Below are 21,544 nucleotides of genomic sequence, written 5' to 3'. Positions count from 1 at the left end.
ACAAGGAAGACAAAGACCCACCACTTGGAGCTTTTTTCCCCCCAAGACTTAACTGAAGCACGGAAGGTGCCCAGTCCAGTGCCCAGAGCGCATCAGAAATAAAGCGGGAGCTGTTATCATTAGAAACGGCACTACACCGCGAAGCTGAAGCCCGGGGCAGTGAGGAGGTGTGTCCTCGGCAGGAGGCAGCCGCGCAGCAGGTCGGATGCTGGCAGCAGACTCTCCCGGGGCCCAAGCCCCGTTCTTAGACTTCCACGCAGGCCCCAGTCAGGACTTGGCCACCGGCACGTGTTCCCGTTCTTGCTCACCATCATCAATTCCCGCTTTGGCTGAGCCAGGCTCTCCCCTGCAGAAGCGGCCTCCCCAGCGTGACGCCACGCGCCCCGAGACCTCCGGGTTGGGGCAGTCAGCGTTCCGTCCATTGCCGACCCTCATGCCCCTGCCTTCAGAGGAAGCACCGGCCGGTTCAAGGTGCACGCTGCCTAGGATCTCCCTTTCATCACTGTCAACTGCCTCCTACAGGCTTGGCACTTCTTGCTGAACAAATGTCTGATGCCTGTCTTCCTCAGTCCTGCAGGCTCTTTTTATGTAGGTTACTTTTTTTTTTTTTTGTCTGTTTTTTGTTTTTTGTTTTTTTGACAGGCAGAGTGGACAGTGAGAGAGAGAGACAGAGAGAAAGGTCTTCCCTTGCCGTTGGTTCACCCTCCAATGGCCGCCGCGGCCAGCGCGCTGCGGCCGGTGCACCGCGCCGATCCGATGGCAGGAGCCAGGAGCCAGGTGCTTTTCCTGGTCTCCCATGGGGTGCAGGGCCCAAGCACCTGGGCCATCCTCCACTGCACTCCCTGGCCACAGCAGAGGGCTGGCCTGGAAGAGGGGCAACCGGGACAGAATCCGGCGCCCCGACCGGGACTAGAACCCGGTGTGCCGGCGCCGCTAGACGGAGGATTAGCCTAGTGAGCCGCGGCGCCGGCTTTTATGTAGGTTACTTTAGCACCCAAGTGCAACTCAGCAGCCGCACGGTCCTAAAGATCAGTCCCACCATCTTCATTTTGACTTCTTTTCCCACACACGCAAACTGCCATGGTGGATCACTCTGGCTACCCTGAGCAGCAACCCCAACTTCCTTGTTAAGTTGTCGTCTGCATGTAACATCCCAGCGCCTGTCAGTCCAATACATCCAGACTGGACCCTGCAATCTGTCAGTTCAGCCCCTCTCCAGTCACGACTCTTCTCAACCACATCCTACTGGCTGGGTCACACTTGCTCAACAAAGCCCCAGTCCGGCATCTAACTGGCAGTCAGCCTCAGGAGTGAAGCCCAGCTGCTGGAGGCCCTGTCGGAAACCACAGTCAGTGGCGTTTGTGCATTACAAATCCACCTTCCGAACCACAACCTAAGAAGCCTTCCACGCGGCCACCGTCAGCCTTTGCTCCAAACTTCCCACATTCCCTCCTCACCAAATAGCCCTCCTTTCCGCTCTCTGTGGAAATGAAAGGGAGGGGCCCACCAGACAGGAAATCAAACCCTGAATGCCCACCTACCACCACCCCAACAGTGCCTACCCTTGGTCTGCTCCTCACCCTTCACACGGAACCAAGGTCTTCTCCCACACCCGGTCCCTCCTGCTTGCACACCAACCCTTCATCAACACCCTGGTTCCACAAGTTATCCAGTCTCTCTCCGGCACTTTCTGTCTCTCAGTCTATTCTTTTCCAACAGTACCTACACGTCCTCTGCTCCTCCCCATGCTCATCAGTTCTAAGTCCCGGGAGTGAGAATTCTCTGTGTGTGGCAGACTGTGCTAGGTATCCTACAGCCACTCATGTACTCAACCTCCCAAGGTGGGTAACATCAGCCCAGCTTACTGAAACTGAAGCCCAAGGGAGTTCCCATCACACAGCAGTCGACTAGTGAAGCCAGGCCGCCAACTGCAGAGTGCCTGCTGTGACTACGGAGTTAGCTACGCTTAACCAAAGCAACACTGGACTCAACAGCCCTGTTTCCTTACCCCGGACTGCAACCTTCTGGCTCTACAACTCTTTTTTTAGCTTAACAGTATTTAGTCTTTACTTTCAGGAAACTTATAAATGGATAATGTAAACAACCTCTTCTGCTTAAAGCTAACTTTTTAGAATCCCAAACGCTGCCTGTTCCTGTTTCTATTCTCCTGGACTCTCCTTTCCAGAACCCTTGTATGAACTTCCTTTCCTCTGACTGCCTGGCAAATGCAGTGTTCACAGTTCTATCCTGTCTCCTTTCTGTTCTCAGTCTACACACACTCCTTGGATGAGCTCATCTACTCCGAGGGCTTCGGCTGTCATTTGCATAGGTTTCCAGCAATCAGAACAGCTACTTAGTGCTATTTATACACCACCGACTGATGGAAACGCCGCGGAGCCCTACCTGCAGACAGGCCACCCAAACAGACCCACCCAAGGAGACACTGACTGTGATAAATGCACCATCACTGACTGGTATCTGGCTCTCAGACTTGCAAACTCAGAAACTTGACACTGTCAGAATTCTTCAAACAATAGAGAATGATATATACAACTGGTATGCCAAAATGTGAGTTACCAGGGAGGACAATGTCTGGTGAACGTGATGGATGCTCCAGTCTGACCAGAGCCTTCTCTCCCCGTAAGGAAAGTATATGAGGATAAATTATCACAAGATTCCTTAGTGAGGTTGCAACCAGAGAGAGGACAGCTCATGGTACGATCCAAATATGTAATGACATCATTACATATTTATAAGAATAAACAGTCTATCACCACAGTTGGAACCCTGTGAAGGGTGTACTAGCTACTCAAGTGTAGAATGAACTCACATCTTGAGCCCTAGTTAGAACTTGCTTAACTCTTCTGAAGTCTGTGTCTGCTGACCTCGTGTACTTTGTGCTGTTATTTATTTTGGATAACTTAATGTATAAAGAGCACATTATCAGACTCACTACTCTGGGAGTCAATCGCTTTTCCACTGTGAGCACACTGCACATCCCAAACTCCAGAAGGCAATCGCATTTCCTGGTTTTCTATGTTCTTAGGGACAACTCCAGTCCATCAGACTCTTAACAGATCAGAAACCTGTCCCCCACTCTCTGCCCAGGTCACCGCAGTGTCTCCCCTGTGTGTTGCAGTGCCTGTAGACTGCAGCTCCAGGACCACCAAGCCCTCCTGCTCCAATGCATCCAAGGGTTAGAGAAATAAAACGAAAACCCAGTCATGTCACTCCTCACTGCCAGTCCTTCCAGGCTCCCATCAGCTTTCAGAACGAAATCCCAACTCCTTAATGCTTTGATTAAACTGCTTGTACTCATGTGTTTTCCTCAGGTTTCAGTCCAGAACACACTACCTCCAGGCAACATTTGCCGACTCTTACCCTCCTGAATTCAGGCCCAGGTGCACTGCTCTGGACTCACATATCACCGATGCTTCTTCCCAGCACAAAATGTTGTGTATTACCATTTGTCCTGGCCTCCATCTCCTAGACTATTAGCTTCTTCTAAGCTCTGACTCATGGCTTTGAACCAATAGCACCCAGCAGAGTCACTGATAAATATTAAGGAGTCTGTTACTGACTGACCAGAGAGTGACTACGTGCATGAATGAATATTACAGCTTATCTTTTGGGTCTGCTGATTCTCTTGCAGGTTTCCCAATGATGAGCTGGGGCTCAATGGGAAAGAGCCGCAAAGAACCCCGGCTTCTCAAACGGTCTATCAGATGGTGCTGCGGTGGAGCTGGCTTGTCCTTTGCCTGCAGGCTGATGAACAGCCAAGTCATTTTAGACTTGGTAGATATTTTCTTAATTTTTTCACCTTACAATGCATTTATTATACTATTTTCCTTGATAACTGGTTTCTCTAAGGAACCTATTGAATCTTCACAGACAAACACGAGTTACTGAACAGGCAGAGCAACCGTATTTGTTCTACAGCGCTTTAAAAAGACGTTCACATACGAGCATTATTTTAATTTAATCAAAGGAACATCACTAAGATAGGCAAAGTTGATCATTACACTTTATGCTTGACAAAAGCCTATTTTTTTTTAAAATTCTTATTCTCCAGAGATGGGGAATTCTTATGGGATTATCAGAAAAGTCTAAACTAAGTTTAAGAATCCCTGTGGACTTATGCAAAGCACCTATAGATGTGGATCCTTTGCACCTTGGAAATTAGTCTGTGTGGCAGTCCTTGAGTCAGTCCAGTGAATACTAGAAGGTAGGAGGACTGACAACATGCAGCCCAGACACTCCAGACTGTTGGCAAATGCCCCAAACCTCACCTGCATATACAAACACCCAAGACTTCGGCATTACCCAGGTCTTGTCTCCACCATTCATTCATTTATCCATCCATTTATCAAGCATATTTTGACTGTTCACTGGGTGCCAAGCCTAGAAATTGAATGAAGCAATCTTGCCCAAGGAGACTACTCAGGGGAAAAAGTAAATAAGCAAAACTATGAAGACTATCAAGAAAATTCATTGTCTGTCTAAATCATAAACAAAGCCAAATTCTGATTTAAGAGCAATAAATTTGAAGGTTGTTCCTCAACTTAACCAAAAACAAACAAAAAAACCTTCAGGATTCTGTTAAATTGGAAACAGCCACAATACATTAGCAACATCTGATTGATCAACATTTAGTCTTTACTCTTTGGAGAAAAGTATTAGCCATAGCAAAACATCTCCACATATCCTCAGGAAAGAGGCACTGACCCAAGATCCACTCTCCCAAATTAAAAGACTTTGCCATGCTGAGAAGTAGTTATCATAGTCAAACCAAAATCTCTCACTCTTGCATTTTAGTGCGTTTGCTTCCAGTGGATTCCTCCTGATTCTAACAAATCGATCCCTTTCCTCATGAAAGCCTTCCTTCCTACAGACGTGCTAGAGGCCAGGGGAGATCCGCGCCTTCTTGGCTTCCACCTATACACATTGAAACTATTTCTATTTGAAGTTCACTTCACATAGTTTGTGCAGGCTTTTCAAGGTCTGAATGTGTAATATTTTCTTGACAAATGGTTTTGAGTGATTTGTTATTGTTTAGAAAGATATTCTAAGAGCATCTTTTTACTTAAACAAGTTCTAGAGCATCGTCTTAATAATGCAGGTCCTTGTGAGCCATACAAAGTCACTGAGTATTCAAGGTTTTATTAAAGCGAGACTCAAACAGAGAAATGCAACGCTGACATATCTCTCAATATCAAGTTCTTGCTACTTTGAATCTCGTTTTACTCACTTATCTTTCACTATTCATGATTACTGAAACCATAGGCTTTGATAACAATCCACAACGCACTAACTTTACAGACAGAGAAATAGAGGTTTGGCAAGGTTAAATGATGTGCTTAAATGACAAGAATAAGGAACAGAATACAAGTCTCTGTTCCAAATTGGACTATTACATTACATTTGAATTTTGTAGATTACTGGTTGAATCTACTGTCAAAACTAACCGCAATTTCAAGGCAACCATTCCAAGAGCTGGAAACAGAAAAAGAGTTAAGATTTCCAATTCCTCTTCTATTCTCTTTTGAATCCTCTCCACACAGGATTTACTACCAAATCTTCAATGAAACTCCTCTTGCTGTGTCATCAACAACTTCCACACTGCTAAAGGTATTAGCCAATTCTCAATTCTCCTTGAATAACAGTGTCCTCCCGCCCTCCCTGAATTCAATTCCTCTCACTACTCGGCTTCTTCATCCTCATGTCATCCCAGGTCTGGCTCCTCAGAAATTCTTTCTACTCTGTTTAAGGTCAGTCCCTTAGTGGTCCCATCTTGTCTGGTGGTCCCAAATACTACTGACATGTATCCCAAGTTTACCTCTCTCCAGACCTCTCCCTTTGAACTCTAATCTCATATATCCAACTACCTTAATACCTCCTCCTAGGCATCAAAAGGTAACTCAAACTTCAATATGCCCCTGCCTCTTCTCCTCCATCTCGGGACACAGCCATCTGCGCTTCTGTTCACTCAAGGTGAATTCTCAGACCCTGTATTATGCTTGTAGTCCCATCGTTAAATTACTCTGGCTTCATCTTCAAGCTATACCAAAAAGGGTCAAACATTTCTCAAAACTTACCCAACTCTACTTCATGCAAGATATACTATCTTCTCCCTGAATTATACAATAGTCCCTCTTCTGTTCTGTTTCTGCCTTTTGCCTATTCTCAAACAACAGAATTCACTTAAGTTAGGTCACTTCACTACTGTCTTCAAAACCCTAAAATGACCCACTTGTAAAAGCCAAGTCACAGTGCTGACAATCCTTTCCTGGACTGGCTGGATTTCTGATCTCTTCTACCTCCTCCCTACCACTGTGTTCCCAACACTCCGGTCTCTTCACTGTCCCTGCACGTACCAAGATGCTCTTGCCAGGCCGCCTTATCATCAACTGTTCTCCGCCTCTAACAGTCTTTCCCGAGATATCATCACTGTTCCCTTTCTCACCTCCTTCAAATCCTAGTTCCAAGTGACCTTTTCAAGGCCAACGTTGTGGTGTAGCAGATGAAGCCATTACCTGTGACACAGGCATCCCATGAGTGCTGGTTCGCGTTCCAGCTGCTCTGCTAGTGGCCTGGGAAAAGCGGCAGAAGATGGCCCAAGTCTGGGCCTCTGTTACCCATGTGGGAGACCAGGATGTATCTCCTGGCTTCAGCCTGGCCCAGTGCTGGCTGTTGCAGCCATCTGGGGAGTGAACCAGTGGATGGAAAATCTTGTCTGTCCATCTCTGTATGTAATTCTTTGAAATAAGTAAATACATTAAAAAAAAAAAAAAGTGACCTTTTCAACTGGGGCCTTCCCTAACCACATTTAAAATTCCAACACCCTCGCCGGCGCCGCGGCTCACTAGGCTAATCCTCCACCTTGCGGCGCCGGCACACCGGGTTCTAGTCCCAGTTGGGGCGCCAATTCTATCCTGGTTGCCCCTCTTCCAGGCCAGCTCTCTGCTGTGGCCAGGGAGTGCAGTGGAGGATGGCCCAGGTGCTTGGGCCCTGCACCCCATGGGAGACCAGGAAAAGCACCTGGCTTCTGGCTCCTGCCATCGGATCAGCGCGGTGCGCCGGCCGCAGCGCGCCGGCCGCGCCGGCCATTGGAGGGTGAACCAACGGCAAAGGAAGACCTTTCTCTCTGTCTCTCTCTCTCACTGTCCACTCTGCCTGTCAAAAAAAAAAAAAAAAAAAAAAAAAAAAAAAAAAATTCCAACACCCTCAATCCACTTCAAGTTCCCAGGCCCTTTTTCTGCTTTATTTTCAAACATACCATATGTACTTTAATAATTTTCTGTGTTGCCTGTGCCCATCCCCATAGAACCCAGGCTCCACATGTACAGGAGTCTGTACCTGTTTTATCCCCTTTCACGTCCTCAGTGCCTGAGATACAACAAGTGAGTGAGGGAGTGAATGCCTAAGTGAACAAGTAAACAGACTGGCAAAAAGCATCCTGGAAAGGAAAGAGAGATGTAATTCTAACAAAAAGGAAGAGAAGTTTTCTTAAAAAATAAAAAATTTATTTTTCATCTACTAGAAAGGCAAAGTGAGAGCAGCTGAGCCCAAGAGAGCGTTTCGTGCCCCTCTCTGAATCACTTCCCGAATGTCTACAACAGCTGCGGCTGGGTCAGCCCAAAGGCAGTAGCCCTGAGCTCCATCTAGGTCTCCCACGTGGGTGGAAAGCTACCTCCCGGGATGCATCAGCAGGAAAGCGGATTCGAAGCAGAGTAACCAGAGCTCAAGTCAGCCCTCTGACGTGAGATGTGGGGGTCCCAGGTAGCAGCTTGATCTGCTATGTCACAAGGCTGTCCCAAAAGAGGACTTTTCTTTCTACAAAGCAACTCACTCTCTCTCCTTCTGCCTTATAGAGAGGAAGGAAAATGAGACTAGTGATCAAAGCTACAAAGAGAGACCATTAGCCCTCCCTAAAGTTGTGCTTTGAAGAAGACAGGAACACATTTTGAGAACTGTAAAAGCACAAAACTTATGTTGTATTAGTTGGCATTTTTGCTACTTGAGAGTAACTTTATACAGGAAGGAGGTTTATTTTGGCTCTGAGTTCTAAAGATTCACAGTCCAAGATCAGGTGAGCACCGCTGGTTCAACCCCTAGTGATTGTGTCCCTGCTGGCAGAGACCAGACGTGGCACGGCACAGAGCACCACGCAGCAAGAGACAGAGAGCAAGCCATGTCTGTGTCTCTACCAACCTCATCTTCCTCCCTCTCTCTCCCTTATATAGTCACCAGGTTTCAATCATGAGGGAGAGGGAGGCACAGGGAAAGGCCTCCCCCACAACATCTAGTGCAGGGTGGGCCATTTCTGCCAAGGGTCATTTGGATACTCATAACATCATCTGTGGGCCACACAAACTTAGCAACTTAAAAGTTAGCTGGCTACAGATTCACCAAATTTCAGGTCCAGCTGTGGCTGCCTTGGCAGGACCAGACCACATGATTTCCCTGGCTTCATGCGGCCCGTGGGCCAGACATTCCCCGCTCCAATCTAGTTCTAATCACTTCCCAAAGGTCCCACCTGTAAATACCACAGCTGGGTTAAGTTGCCACCCTTTTGGTACAATGAATTTATGACTCTGGGGTTTAAACTCCTGAGTTCAGAGGCCAGACCATAATAAAACCATAGCATATTTAAGAATGAAGAAGTCTGGGCTGGCGCTGTGGTGTAGCCGGTAAAGCCACCACTTTAGTGCCAGCATCCCACATGGTTGCCAGTTTGAGTCCCGGCTGCTCCATTTCTGATCCAGCTCTCTGCTATGGCCTGGGCAGCACAGGATGGCCCAAGTCCTTGGGCCCCTATACCCATGTGGGAGACCCAGAAGAAGCTCCTGGCTCCTGGATTCAGATCGGCCCAGCTCCAGCCATTGTGGCCATCGGGGGAGTGAACCACCAGATGGAGGAGCCCCCCCCCCCCGCCTCTCCTTCTCTGTGTAACTCTGACTTTCAAATAAATAAATAAATCTTTAAATAAAAAAAAAAGAATCAAGACTCTGACAACATATTGATGAAAATGCAAAGAAATCAGAACCTCATACACCATCACTATGGTGCACCTGTTATAGAAACACTTGGACAGTTCCTCAAACAATCAAATATGAAGTAATCATAAGCCAGCAATTGCATTCCCAGGTATATACCCAAGAGAAATGAAACCATATGTCCACACAGAAACAGGTACATGAATATTTATAACAGCATGGTTTACAATAGCAATGTGAAAATACCCAAATGTTCATAAGGGGCGAATAAAGGTTGTCTGTCATGCAGAATATTATGTGGCCGTGAAAGCTGAAGTTCTGATACACGGCACAACACCAGTGAATCTTCAAATGCAGAAGGCTACAAATCATGTGATACCACACGTATAAAGTCCAGAACTGGAAAATCTTCAGAGACAGACAAGTAGACTAGTGGCCACTCAGAGCTGGGCTCGGGATAAGAGAGGATGGGAGACAGATCCAGGGTGTGTGGGATTTATTTCTGAGGTAATGAAATATTCTAAAACTGGGTGACAGCTGCACCTATCTGAACACATCAAAAATCACCCAACTGGACATTTTAAGTGGACAAATTATATGGTATTGGAACTGCCTCTCAATGAAGCTGTTAATAATGAATATATCCAGTATTTTTGTTTGTTTCTTCTACTTAATACTATTGGTTGAATTCTGTAATTAATACAGTTACTCTTTTTTTTTTTTTTTTTTTTTTTTTTTTTTTTTTTTTTTTTGACAGGCAGAGTGGATAGTGAGAGAGAGAGAGAGACAGAGAGAAAGGTCTTCCTTTTTGCCGTTGGTTCACCCTCCAATGGCCGCCGCGGCCGGCGCGCTGCGGCCGGCGCACCGCGCTGATCCGATGGCAGGAGCCAGGAGCCAGGTGCTTTTCCTGGTCTCCCATGGGGTGCAGGGCCCAAGCACCTGGGCCATCCTCCACTGCACTCCCTGGCCACAGCAGAGGGCTGGCCAATACAGTTACTCTTAAGTGTTGAAACTTAATTGAAAAGTGATCCCTGTTAAATATAAGAGTGAGAATAAGAGAGGGAAGAGATGTGCAATTCGGGACATGCTCAAGCTGACTTGCCCCAAACAGTAGAGTTAGAAACATACCAGGGGATTCCAATTCAACCCCATCAAGGTGGCATGTACCAATGCCATCTCACTAGTCCAAGTGATCAATTTCTGTTCACAATTGATCATAATGATAGGACTAAGAACCAAAGGGATCACATAAACAAGAATAGTGTCTGCAAATACTAACCGACAGAATAAAAAAGGGAGAAAACGATCCAACATGGGAAGTGAGATACACAGCAGACCCATAGAATGGCAGATGTCCTAAACAGCACTCTGGCCTCAGAATCAGCCCTTAAGGCATGCGGATCTGGCTGAAAAGCCCATGAGAGTATTTCAGGCATGGAAAGCCAAGACACTATGGCAAAAAAAAAAAAAAAAAAAAAAAAAAAAAAACACCTAAATGAAAGATCTCTGCGAGTGAGATCCCAGTGGAAAGAACAGGTCATCAAAGGAGGTACCTTTCTCTGAAGGGAGGAGAGAACTTCCACTTTGACTATGACTTTGTCTAAGTGTGATCAGAGTCGGTGAACTCAAAAGGCTTCCATAGCCTTGGCAACTCATGACAAGAGCCTGGGGTGATTACTGATGCCATAAACAAGAGTGTCAATTTGTTAAGTCAACAACAAGAGTCACTGTGCACTTACTCCTCATGTAGGATCTCTGTCCTTAATGTGCTGTACATTGTGATTTAATGCTATAACGAGTACTCAAACAGTATTTTTCACTTTGTGTTTCTGTGTGGGAGCAAACTGTTGAAATCTTTACTTAATATATACTAAACTGATCTTCTGTATATAAAGAGAATTGAAAATGAATCTTGATGTGAATGGAAGGGGAGAGGGAGTGGGAAAGGGGAGGGTTGCGGGTGGTAGGGAAGTTATGGGGGGGGAAGCCATTGTAATCCATAAGCTGTACTTTGGAAATTTATATTCATTAAATAAAAGTTAAAAAAATAATGAATATATCCACCGTGATTAAGGAACTGGAATAGCTACCTTAACCAACCATAGTTAACATCAACAGGTTGGCTTCCCTTCCTATGGTCCCAATTGTTTCTGGTAACTCCTTCTAGCCTAGGTGGGCCGCAGGTGCCGTGAGCTGGAGGACACAGCCTTCCTAATCACATATTCTGAACGGTTTTATCACCCCACTGTCAACCTGTTGGATCCTCCCTCCTCAAGGTCTGTATTTTCCATGTTCTACGTTTACACCCACCTGTACCCACACACCGCACCACCCACACACCGCACTACCCGCACACCGCACCACCCACACACCGCACTACCCGCACACCGCACCACCCACACACCGCACTACAAACTGTAAAGCAGAGCTCCAAACTCATCACATGCAAAGGCCTAAAGATTCCTGTGAAAAGCCTTAGATTCTGTTCCAAATCGTAACGATCATCTCTTCTAGCTAAGTGCGATAGTGTATGCCAAAGGGCTACAATAGTTCAACTGTGTCAGTTATATTAAATTCCATACTTTATGCCTCTCCATGCCACTTGTGTCACCCAACCTTAAGAACATGTTAGGAACTTTGAAAACAACCATACATAAAACGAAGTGTTAAAAAATGTCACAATTGGGGTACAGGCGCTGTGGCCTAGCAGGTGAAGACACTGCCTGCCATGCCAGCATCCCACATAGGCGCCGGTTCACTGGGAGATCCGAAAGAAGCTGCTGGCTCCTGGCTTTGGATTGGCCATTCAGGGAGGGAACAAATGACGGAAGACCTTAGTCTCTGTCTCTCCTGCTCCCTGTCTGTAACTCTACCTCTCAAATGCTTTTAAAAAGTCACAGTTAGAGGTGATCTTAGAGAGACAGGCATTTGGCATAGTGGGTAAGACAAGGCTTGGGATATCCACATTGCATACTGGAGTGCCTGGGTTCGTGTCTTGGCTCCACTCCGATTCCAGCCTCCCGCTAATGCATACCGCAGGAGACAGCAGTTGGGTTCCTGCCACCCACTGGGAGACCTGACTTGGGTTCCCGACTTTGGGCTTCAATGTGGCCCAGCTTGAGTGGTGGTGGCATTTGGGAAGTGAACCAGTGGGCAGGAGCGCTCTGTCTCCATCCAATTAATCAATCAATCAAACTAAAGAAGAAGTGACCTGATATTCAAATCCAGTTCCATCATTTCGCAGTTGGGGAAGCTGAGATTCAGAAAGGTGAACTGACTTCTAATGGGACTCAGTGAAAGTGCTAATCCTCTCCAAGCTGGTCACTAATCAGAACTAGCAGGAAATCGGAACTCTCAATGATCACGCACAGAGAGAAAAGGGTATGCAAAGACACTATCACAGTGTCAGTCTATTAAAAACACTAAACCAAAGACACTCTATCTTCAAAAATTTGTCTTCAATGACAAACACTGGCCCACTTCTCTACTTTGGATCACGAAGGAAACAATTTTGTTGAATTGTAAATGCAACTGATTTTATGAAACCAAGTTAAATTGATAATTTCTCATTTACTTTAGATCAAAACAGCTCTAATTTATGAGTCATCACCTGTTATTAGCATGCCACATTTTTCTCACTCTGAAATGATTGCTAAACTGCAGGAAAGTCAACTCCAGCAATTCTCAAAGTTCCCCATTTGGTAATCAACAACCACAGTACAATCCATTCTAATTTTACATACCACTTCTGAATGTCATGATAGATCAGTTCCCATTAATTTTGTGGAACAAACAGGCAATTCGTGTATCCTGTTTGCAGCAAAAACGATTCCCCAAGAGCTTTCTAGGGCGGGGGGGGGGGGGGGGGCAAATTGCGGCGCCAGAGAAAAGTTTTTACACTTTAGCCAACGTCAGCTCTGTCCCTATAAAAGCAACACTTAGTCTCCGCAAAACAACAAAGCTTCGAACTGCGTAACAGGCTTCTTGACACTGAACAGAGAGACCACAGCGTAGGGGGTGTCCCAGCAAGATGGTGAACACGTAAACGACCACTCAATTCTTCATTCGCGTATGAAGTGCATTTCCTGGCTAATCCACGTAGAAATAACAAATGCACGCGTATATTCCCCAAGAGCAGGACTGGTTATTTTCATCATTCCAGGGCCAGGAAAATCCCAGAAGGTTCCACTCGCCCTAAACAGCTGACTCGTACCCCAAGCAACGCTGAGCGCCGACGAGAGCCCCTGTCTGTGTCCCGGGGGTGCTCTGTGCGGCGCCCTCCCGGCGAAGTGTCCAGAGAGGACCGGACGAGCGGGGGACGCGAGGGCCACCGCCGGCCAGGGCTCCCCCCGCGCGCGGGCTCCCCCTGCGCGCGGGCTCCCCCCTGCGCTAACGACACCCAGGTGGACCCCGCCGGCCGGCCCGGCGCCCGACGCCCACCCAGCCAGGGCTTCCCAGGGAAGCCGGAGCCGGCGCGGCAGCGGAACCCCATCGCCCTTCCTGGGGCGTAAGCGAAGCGCTGCGGCTTCCACCGCCTCCCGCGGGCGCAGGCAGGGCGAGCGGCGGCACGGTCTCCACCCACGCCGCACAGCGGCCACGACGCGGGGCTGCGCTCGTCGCGTCCCGTCCTCGGGCCCCGTGGGACCGGCCCCCCACCCTCCCCGGCGCTCCAGGTGCGGGACCCCGCGCGGGCGCCCTGGCTCCCGGGCTGGTGCAGCGCAGCCGGGGGCGGCGGGCGCCTCTTTGTTGCCCCTGCGCGCGGCCGCACGCACCCGGAGACTTCCTGACGAGGGGAAAAAAAAACCCAAGACCCCTTACCTGGGTCGTGGAAGGGCACCAGGGCGAAGTTGAAGAGTGGCCTCTTCGGTCTTTTCAGAGACGTCTCCAGGATCTTGGAGGCCCCTTCGATGACCTGGACGAGGTCGTCGTACATGGAGCCGGTCACATCGAACACAAAAGCCAAGGTGGAAGCCCCCTCGGGCACGTCCCGGGCGCCGGCAGCCGCCTCGGGGCTCGCGTCCCCGGCGAGCGCGGAGCCCAGCAGAGCGCACAGGAGCGCGGCGCGGGCCGCCTCCCTGGGGACCATCTTCCCGGCCGGCTCCGGCCGCGTCCTCTCCGCTCTGCGCGCAGCGCCCCTGCACGTCCGCGCATCCGATGCCGGCGCGCGGGGCCGGCGCGGGTGGAGCCGAGGACCCGAGGGGACGGGCGCCGCCGACGCGCCCGAGCTCCGAGCCTATGGGCGCGCGGCCCGGGCGCGGCGCGTGGCGTGGAGCGGGCGGCGCGCGGGGCCCATGCCCGGCAGCCCGAGCCTGCGGCGCCCCGGCGCGTCCCGCCTCCCGGCCGCCGAGCCCCCGCCGTCTGCCCCGCGCGCCGCGCCTCGGCGGGGAGCCGAGGGGTCAGCCCGGGGCCCGCGCGCCGTCCGCAGCCTGCGACCCCCACAGGAAACAAAGCCCCGACGCAGGGACCCCCACCCCTGCACAAAGGGAGTTTCTTTCCGGACGGGGCGCGGCCCGGCCGGCAGGGGGCGCTGCCCGGGAGGACTTGGGGAGGGGAGAGGCGCGGAGGTGCGGCCGGGCCGGGGGTCCCGCGGGGAGGACGGGGGGGGGGGGGGCTGTGGAATTCGCCTCTGGGGGAGGAGGGCGCCTGCGCCTCCGTCGCCTCGGCCGCGGTTCGGGGCCCGGGGGCTCGTGCCCCGCCGGCCCGCCGCCGGCCCTCGTCCTCAGTGGACACTCGGCCTCCGTGGAACAAAAAGGCTTTTTCTTACCGGAAAGGTGGGAGCCTGGCGAGTTAACCGGCTTCCCCGGCGAGCGGAGACCAGGCAGTGTGGACCACTAGGGAGTGAGCGGTCTAGGCGCTAAGGAGCTATGGGTGGCCCGGGGATGGCGCCCAGGTGGGAGACCGGGTGCGACACCCGGCGAGCGGAGACCAGGCAGTGTGGACCACTAGGGAGTGAGCGGTCTAGGCGCTAAGGATCTACGGGTGGTCCGGGGTCGGGTGCTCCGGGCGCGCCCAGGAAGCCGGGGATGGCGCCCAGGTGGGAGCCCGGGTGCGACACCCGGCAGGTTAACCGGCTTCCCCGGCAGGCGGAGACCAGGCAGTGTGGACCACTAGGGAGTGAGCGGTCTAGGCTCTAAGGATCTATGGGTGGCCCGGGGTCGGGTGCTCCGGGCGCGCCCAGGAAGCCGGGGATGGCGCCCAGGTGGGAGCCCCGGTGCGACACCCGGCAGGTTAACCGGCTTCCCCGGCAGGCGGAGACCAGGCAGTGTGGACCACTGAGGAGTGAGCGGTCTAGGATCCAGGAGCTGAGGACGGTCTGGGGGCGGAGTCCTAAGTCCGAGTTCTGACAGTGTCCGTCAGTCAGGAGGGTGCTGAGATCTGCTACAGGGCATTTGCCTGTCCTTGTCTCCAGTGGCGTGAGTTTGCCTGGAACTCGGCAGTTAGGACGATCGCTCTCCTGATTAACAGACCCCGTGGTCATGCTGAAGTCCGCTCCTTATCCTGGGTGGTGTCTTTGTTTTGAAGTATACAGACACCAGTATAGTCATCTTAGCTTTCTTTTGATTGGTGTCACTCTATCTTTCCCTTTTAATCTGCCAGGATCTTTGTCTGTAAAGTGTGTTTTTGTAGTGACCATACAATTGAGTCCTTTTTTTTATATCCAACTCAACAATCTCTGCCTTTTTATTAATGTGTTTAGGCCATTTATACTCAGTGTCATCATGGGTAGGTTTGATTTGAATCTGTCATCTTGATATTTGTTTTCCATTTATCCTAGCTTTTCTTTGTTCCCTTTTTCCTGTTTTTCTGCCTTCTTTTGGATTACTTACTTATAGCTCTGTTGCCAGCTTTTTATTGTTAACTATTTCACATTAGTGATTGCTTTCAGGTTTATGGTATACATCTTTAATTTATCAGTTTTCCCTCAAGTAATATCAAACTACTTCATGCATAATAAACCTAAACTAGTAGACTTCCATTTATCCCCTCGACCTTTTTTTTACTATTGTCATCATTTCATTACTTCACATTACTGTACTTCAAACCCCATACTACATTAATGCTACTTTTTTGTATAAGTAGCCAGTTATCTTTCAAGGGAGACTAAATAATAATAATAAAAAAACATTAACCCATGTGTTGTTCATTCCTTTGTGCAGATAGGATTTCCATTTTGTGTGATATTCCTTTCCCTGAAGGAATTACTTTAATATTTCCTGTTGTGAAGCTCTGCTGGGGACAAACCCTTATACTTTTGTACATTTAAGTAAGTTTTTATTTCACATTTTTTAGTAATTATATAATTCTAAATTGATTTTTTTATCATTTCCTCAGTTCATTTTTCACTGTCCTTTTTGTTTCCAATGAGGAATATCCATCATCTTTATATTCCTATATGTAAACCATGTGTTTTCCTTGATGCATTTAAGAATTCTCTTACTGTTTTTGAGCAGTTTGGTTATCATTTGTTTTGGTGTGGTTTCCCTATTTCTTGTTCTTAGGGGGTGTTGAGCTTCTGCCATCTCTCAGTCAAATTTGGAAAATTGGATTCGGCATTGTAGCCTAGCCAGTGAAGCCTCAACCTGCAACATAGGCACCCCATATGGGCACCAGTTCTGGTCTCAGCTGCTCCAGTTCTGATGCAGCTCCCTGCCATCTGCAACAGCAGATGGCCCAAGTGCTTGGGGCCCTGCCACCCACATGGGAGACCCAGAAGTAGCTCCTGGTTCCTGGCTTCAGTGTGGCCCAGCCCTGGCCATTGCAGCCATTTGGAGAGTAAACCAGTAGATGGAAGATCTCTGTCTCTCCCTCCCTCTAACTCTGCCTTTTTTTCCCTTAAGATTATTTATTAGAGAGGTAGAATTACAGAGAGAGAAAGGGAGAGACAGAGAGATCTTCCATTTGCTGGTTCACTCCCTAAATGGCTGCAGCGTCTGGAGCTGGGCTGATCCAAAGCCAGGAGCTTCTTCAAGGTCTCCCACACAGGTGCAGGGGCCCAAGCACTTATGCCATTTTCCACTGCTTTCCCTGGCCAGAGCAGAGAGCTGGATCAGAAGAGATGCAGCCAGAACTTGAACTGGCTCCCATATGGTGTGCCAGTGCTACAGGTGGTGGCTTTTACCTGCTGTGCCACAGCGCTGGTCCCTCTAACTCTGCCTTTCAAATAAATAAATCTTTTTTAAAAATGGAAAATTTTGGCACATATTTCAAGATGTCTTTGTCTCCTATCTCCTTTCCTTTGGGAACCCCAATTCACACATAAAATGCCACTTAAAGTTGTTCTGTAGCTCACTAATGTTCTGTTCATATTTTAAAAATTATTGCTTTCTTGCCTGTGTTTCATTTGCAATTTCCATAGCTGTTTTTTCAAATTCATTAACTATTTTTCTCTGCTGTCTAATCTACCACTTGTCCTATTAAGTATATTTTTCACCTCAGACATTGTAGTTTTATGTCTAGAAGTTTGACTTGGATTCTTCTATAGCTTCCATGTCTCAACTTAAGTATATGAGTAGATGAAATACAGTTATAAAAAATGTTTGTATTCGCATAGTCAGGCAATTATTATGTCAGTTTCCCCCTAATTATTATATTTTCTTCTTTCCAGGTCTCATAATCTTTGAATATCAGACATTGAAGACTTTTCCTTGTTGGATACTAATATACAACTATATATATTCTTGAACTTTGTTCTGGGACAGTTATTTGGAAACAGTTTGAGTCTTTTGGGACTTGCTTTTAAAATCTGTTAGGGGAGACCAAAGCAATAGTCAGTCTAGGGCCAATTATTGCCCGCTACTGAGGAAAGACCCTTTCGTGTCTCCCTCACAGGCATGCTCTCTGACTCATGGCATTGTCCAGTCTTGCTGGTCCGGGCAGACAGTATATTTTCATTTTTGTGTGAGAGCGAGTAGTTACCTTGAATCCTTTCCAGAAATTCTTTCCTGGACCTTTGTTTCCCAACACGCCTGTTGCTGATCAGTTCTCAGCTGAATACTGAAAGGGAACCCCCTTCAGCTCCCTGGAGTTCTCCATATTCATAGCTCCTCCCGGAATTCTCTCCTACAAACTCTAGCTGTCTTTCAGGTTGTTTTGTTTTGTTTTAAGATGTATTTATGTAGGGGAGGCGGGACCCCCGAGAGGCTCGGTGCCGAGCCCGGGGAGGGTCGGGTGGCCACCCCAACACCGGAGCCGGCCCCGCGCTCCTTGGCTCCTCTCCGCCCACGAGGGGGGGGAATGCGGCTCCCGGAAAGTGAATTATACTTTGTTGTACTACAGATTGTGTACTACGGACGGGAACTATTAAGATTTATGATGTCAAACACTTTTCTTAGACCAAAGGTGTCTTCCACAAAGGTAACAGACTGGGTAGACCCATCATTTGATGATTGTTTGGAGAATTCAGGCATCTCCACTATTACTGCCACATCATTAGGTGTGAATAACTCAACTCATAGAAGAAAAAATGTGTCTTCCACATTAGAAAGTAGCAAATTTCCAACTAGAAGAAAAGGAAAGCTGTCTTCCTTAGAACCGATTTATGGTCTAGAAAATTCAAAGGAATATCTATCTGAAAATGAGTCATGGGTGGACAAATACAAACCAGAAACTCAGCATGGACTTGCTGTGCATAAAAAGAAAATTGAAGAAGTTGAAACCTGGTTAAAAGCTCAAGTTTTAGAAAGGCAACCAAAACAGGGTGGATCTATCTAATTAATAACAGGTCCTCCTGGATGTGGAAAGACGGCTACTATAAAAATACTGTCAAAGGAACATGGTATTCATGTACAAGAGTGGATTAATCCAGTTTTATCAGACTTCCAAAAAGATGATTTCAAAGAGATGTTTAATCCTGAATCAAGCTTCCCTCTGCTTCCATATCAATCTCCGTTGGCAGCATTCAAAGAGTTTCTATTGAGAGCAACAAAGTATAACAAACTACAAATGCTTGGAGATGATTTAAGAACTAATAAGAAGATAATTCTGGTAGAAGATTTACCTAACCAGTTTTATCGAGATTCTCCTAGTTTACATGAAGTTCTAAGAAAATATGTGCAGATTGGCCGATGTCCTCTTGTATTTATAATCTCTGACAGTGTCAGTGGTGATAATAATCATAGGTTACTGTTTCCCAAAGAAATTCAAGAGGAATGTTCTATCTCAAATATTAGTTTTAACCCTGTGGCACCAACAATTATGATGAAGTTTCTTAATCGAATAGTAACTATAGAAGCTAATAAGAATGGAAGAAAAATGGTTGTCCCTGATAGAAGTTCTTTAGAGTCACTCTGTCAAGGATGTTCTGGTGACATCAGAAGTGCAATAAACAGCCTCCAGTTTTCTTCTTCTAAAGGAGAGAACAATTTATGGCCAAGGAAAAAAGGAGTGTCGTTAAAATCAGATGCTGTGCTATCAAAATCAAGACAAAGGAGAAAACCTGATAGGGTTTTTGAAAATCAAGAGGCCCAAGCTATTGGTGGCAAAGACGTTTCTCTCTTTCTCTTCAGAGCTTTGGGGAAAATTCTATATTGTAAAAGAGCACCTTCAACAGAGTTAGTCTCACCCCAGTTGCCGTCTCATTTATCAGAGCATGAACGGGATCCATTACTTGTTCACCCTGAGGAAGTAGTGGAAATGTCACACATGCCAGGAGAGTTATTCAATTTGTATCTTCACCAAAACTATGTAGATTTCTTCCTGGAAGTAGATGATCTTGTGAGAGCCAGTGAATTTCTCAGTTTTGCAGATATCCTCAGTGGTGATTGGAATACGCGCTCTTTACTCAGGGAATACAGTACATCCATAGCCACGAGAGGTGTAATACATTCCAACAGAGCCCGAGGATTTGCACATTGCCAAGGCGGAGCTTCAAGTTTTCGACCCTTGCACAAACCCCAGTGGTTTCTAATAAATAAAAAGTATCGGGAAAATTGCCTGGCAGCAAGAGCACTTTTTTCTGACTTCTGCGTGTCAGCTTTGTGCCTCCAAACCCAGCTGTTGCCGTACCTTGCTCTGTTAACCATTCAATGAGAAATGAGAAATCAAGCTCAGATTTCTTTTATCCAAGATATTGGAAGACTTCCTCTGAAGCGACACTTTGGAAGGTTGAAGATGGAAGCCCTGGCCGACGGGGAGCATGGAATGTTGGACCCTGAGAGTGGAGACGAGGTGCAGCGCAATGAAGGGCAGTGGCCTGAGGAGACGCCAGCTGACCCCGCGCAGGCCGCCCAAGCCGAAGCCTGGTCTCTGCCTCTGAGTCAGGGCAGCGCGGCGGAGCTTCCCGCCAGCCAGCCGCAGCCCTTCTGCTCCCAAGCAGATGTGGAGGAAGACAGCTGGGTGATAGAAGACTGTGAGAGTGACGGCCCCTAGACGGCAGCCTGCGGGATGATCCCGGCGGGATGGTCACCTCGGTGGTCCCTGAGCAGGGTTAAGATGCGTGATGATCCCAGCGGGATGGTCACCTCTGTGGTCCCTGAGCAGGGTTAAGAGGCTTTCCTAGCAAATTTCACAGTTTGTTAATTCTTCACTCCGTAGGACTTCCTCACAGGGCACTGACTCTTCTGTCCTCGGCACAGATCAAGCCTACAAGGGATCTGTAATGTTTCCTCTAGTATTTATTCAGTTTTGCGAGTGGTTTCAGGAGAGGAGGTCAGTGTGTATGAAGTGTGTTTGAACCTGATGCCAAAACCCAGGAAATGTGAAGAACGATCCAGGACGCGGAATCTGGGGGTTGTAAATACGAATACAGGCAGTTCAGAGTGCGTTACGAATGTAAATAAAACTTGGTGCCTTATTTACAGTTAAAAAAAAAAAAAGATGTATTTATGTATCTTCATTTGAAAGAGTCAGAGCTTCCATCTGCTGGTTCACTCCCCAAATGGCTGCAACAGCCAGGGTTGTGCCAGGCCAAAGCTAGGAGCTTCCTCTTGGTCTCCCACGTGGGTGCAGGGCCCCAAACACTCTCACCATCTTCTGCTTTCCCAGGCACATCAGCAGGGAGCCAGATCAGAGGTAGAGTAGCCGGAACAAAAACTAACACCCATCTCCGGTGCGAGCCTTGCAGGTAGCAGCTTTACCTACTTTGCCGCAATTCTGGCCCCTGGACTTTGTTTCATCTCCTCTCACAGGCAGTCTGCTGAACAGCAGGGTTCCACCTTCACTCATCTTTGGAAACCTAGCAACTCTAAGGTGGTAAACTAAAACAGGTGTAGGCCTCACCTTGTTTGTTTCCCAGCTCTCTGGGATGGCTGTCCTTCCTGCCTTAGGATAAAGTGACATAATGCTTGTAATGCAGTCAGCCCAATGCTTGGCAATTAAATCAGTGCTCAATAAAAAGTATTATTGCCATTATATGTATTTTGAGATACAGCTTTGAAAGTTTGAACTCCTGTGTATGCACTGGAAGCATAATGCATGGGATGAAACAGATAACTAGAAAGGCTGCTTATCCATCTGCGTATAGTGGTTCTTTTGTAGCCTCACTACCTGAAGTGAGTAATGAGTAAGGTGTTTAAGGTACCCAGTGACCTGCAGCTGGGAAAAAGGGCGAC

At 48.0% G+C, this 21,544-nt stretch overlaps 1 protein-coding gene and 1 pseudogene across 3 annotated transcripts in view; one reads left to right on the top strand and one right to left on the bottom strand.

Annotated features, from left to right (window-relative positions):
• Positions 1 to 14,209, bottom strand: part of HMCN1 (hemicentin 1) — a 469,239-nt gene extending 455,030 nt beyond the window's left edge. For both annotated transcript variants that reach the window (XM_051820384.3, XM_070055057.2), the window contains exon 1: positions 13,815 to 14,209. In XM_051820384.3, the coding sequence (XP_051676344.3) occupies positions 13,815 to 14,082 (268 nt within the window). In that variant the 5' untranslated portion in view covers positions 14,083 to 14,209. The remainder of the gene's footprint in view (positions 1 to 13,814) is intronic.
• Positions 14,210 to 18,099: 3,890 nt separating this feature from the next.
• LOC138844912 (cell cycle checkpoint protein RAD17 pseudogene) lies at positions 18,100 to 20,781 on the top strand (annotated as a pseudogene). The gene has a single exon (XR_016219456.1). The product of XR_016219456.1 is annotated as a cell cycle checkpoint protein RAD17 pseudogene (transcript).
• Positions 20,782 to 21,544: the final 763 nt, after the last annotated feature.

This window comes from Oryctolagus cuniculus, chromosome 13, assembly GCF_051225735.1.
Source record: "Oryctolagus cuniculus isolate XC-2025 breed Fujian yellow rabbit chromosome 13, ASM5122573v1, whole genome shotgun sequence".
Taxonomy (NCBI): Eukaryota; Metazoa; Chordata; class Mammalia; order Lagomorpha; family Leporidae; genus Oryctolagus; species Oryctolagus cuniculus.
The sequence above is the reverse complement of the archived record's forward strand: the minus strand, read 5'-3'. Positions and strand labels throughout refer to the sequence as shown.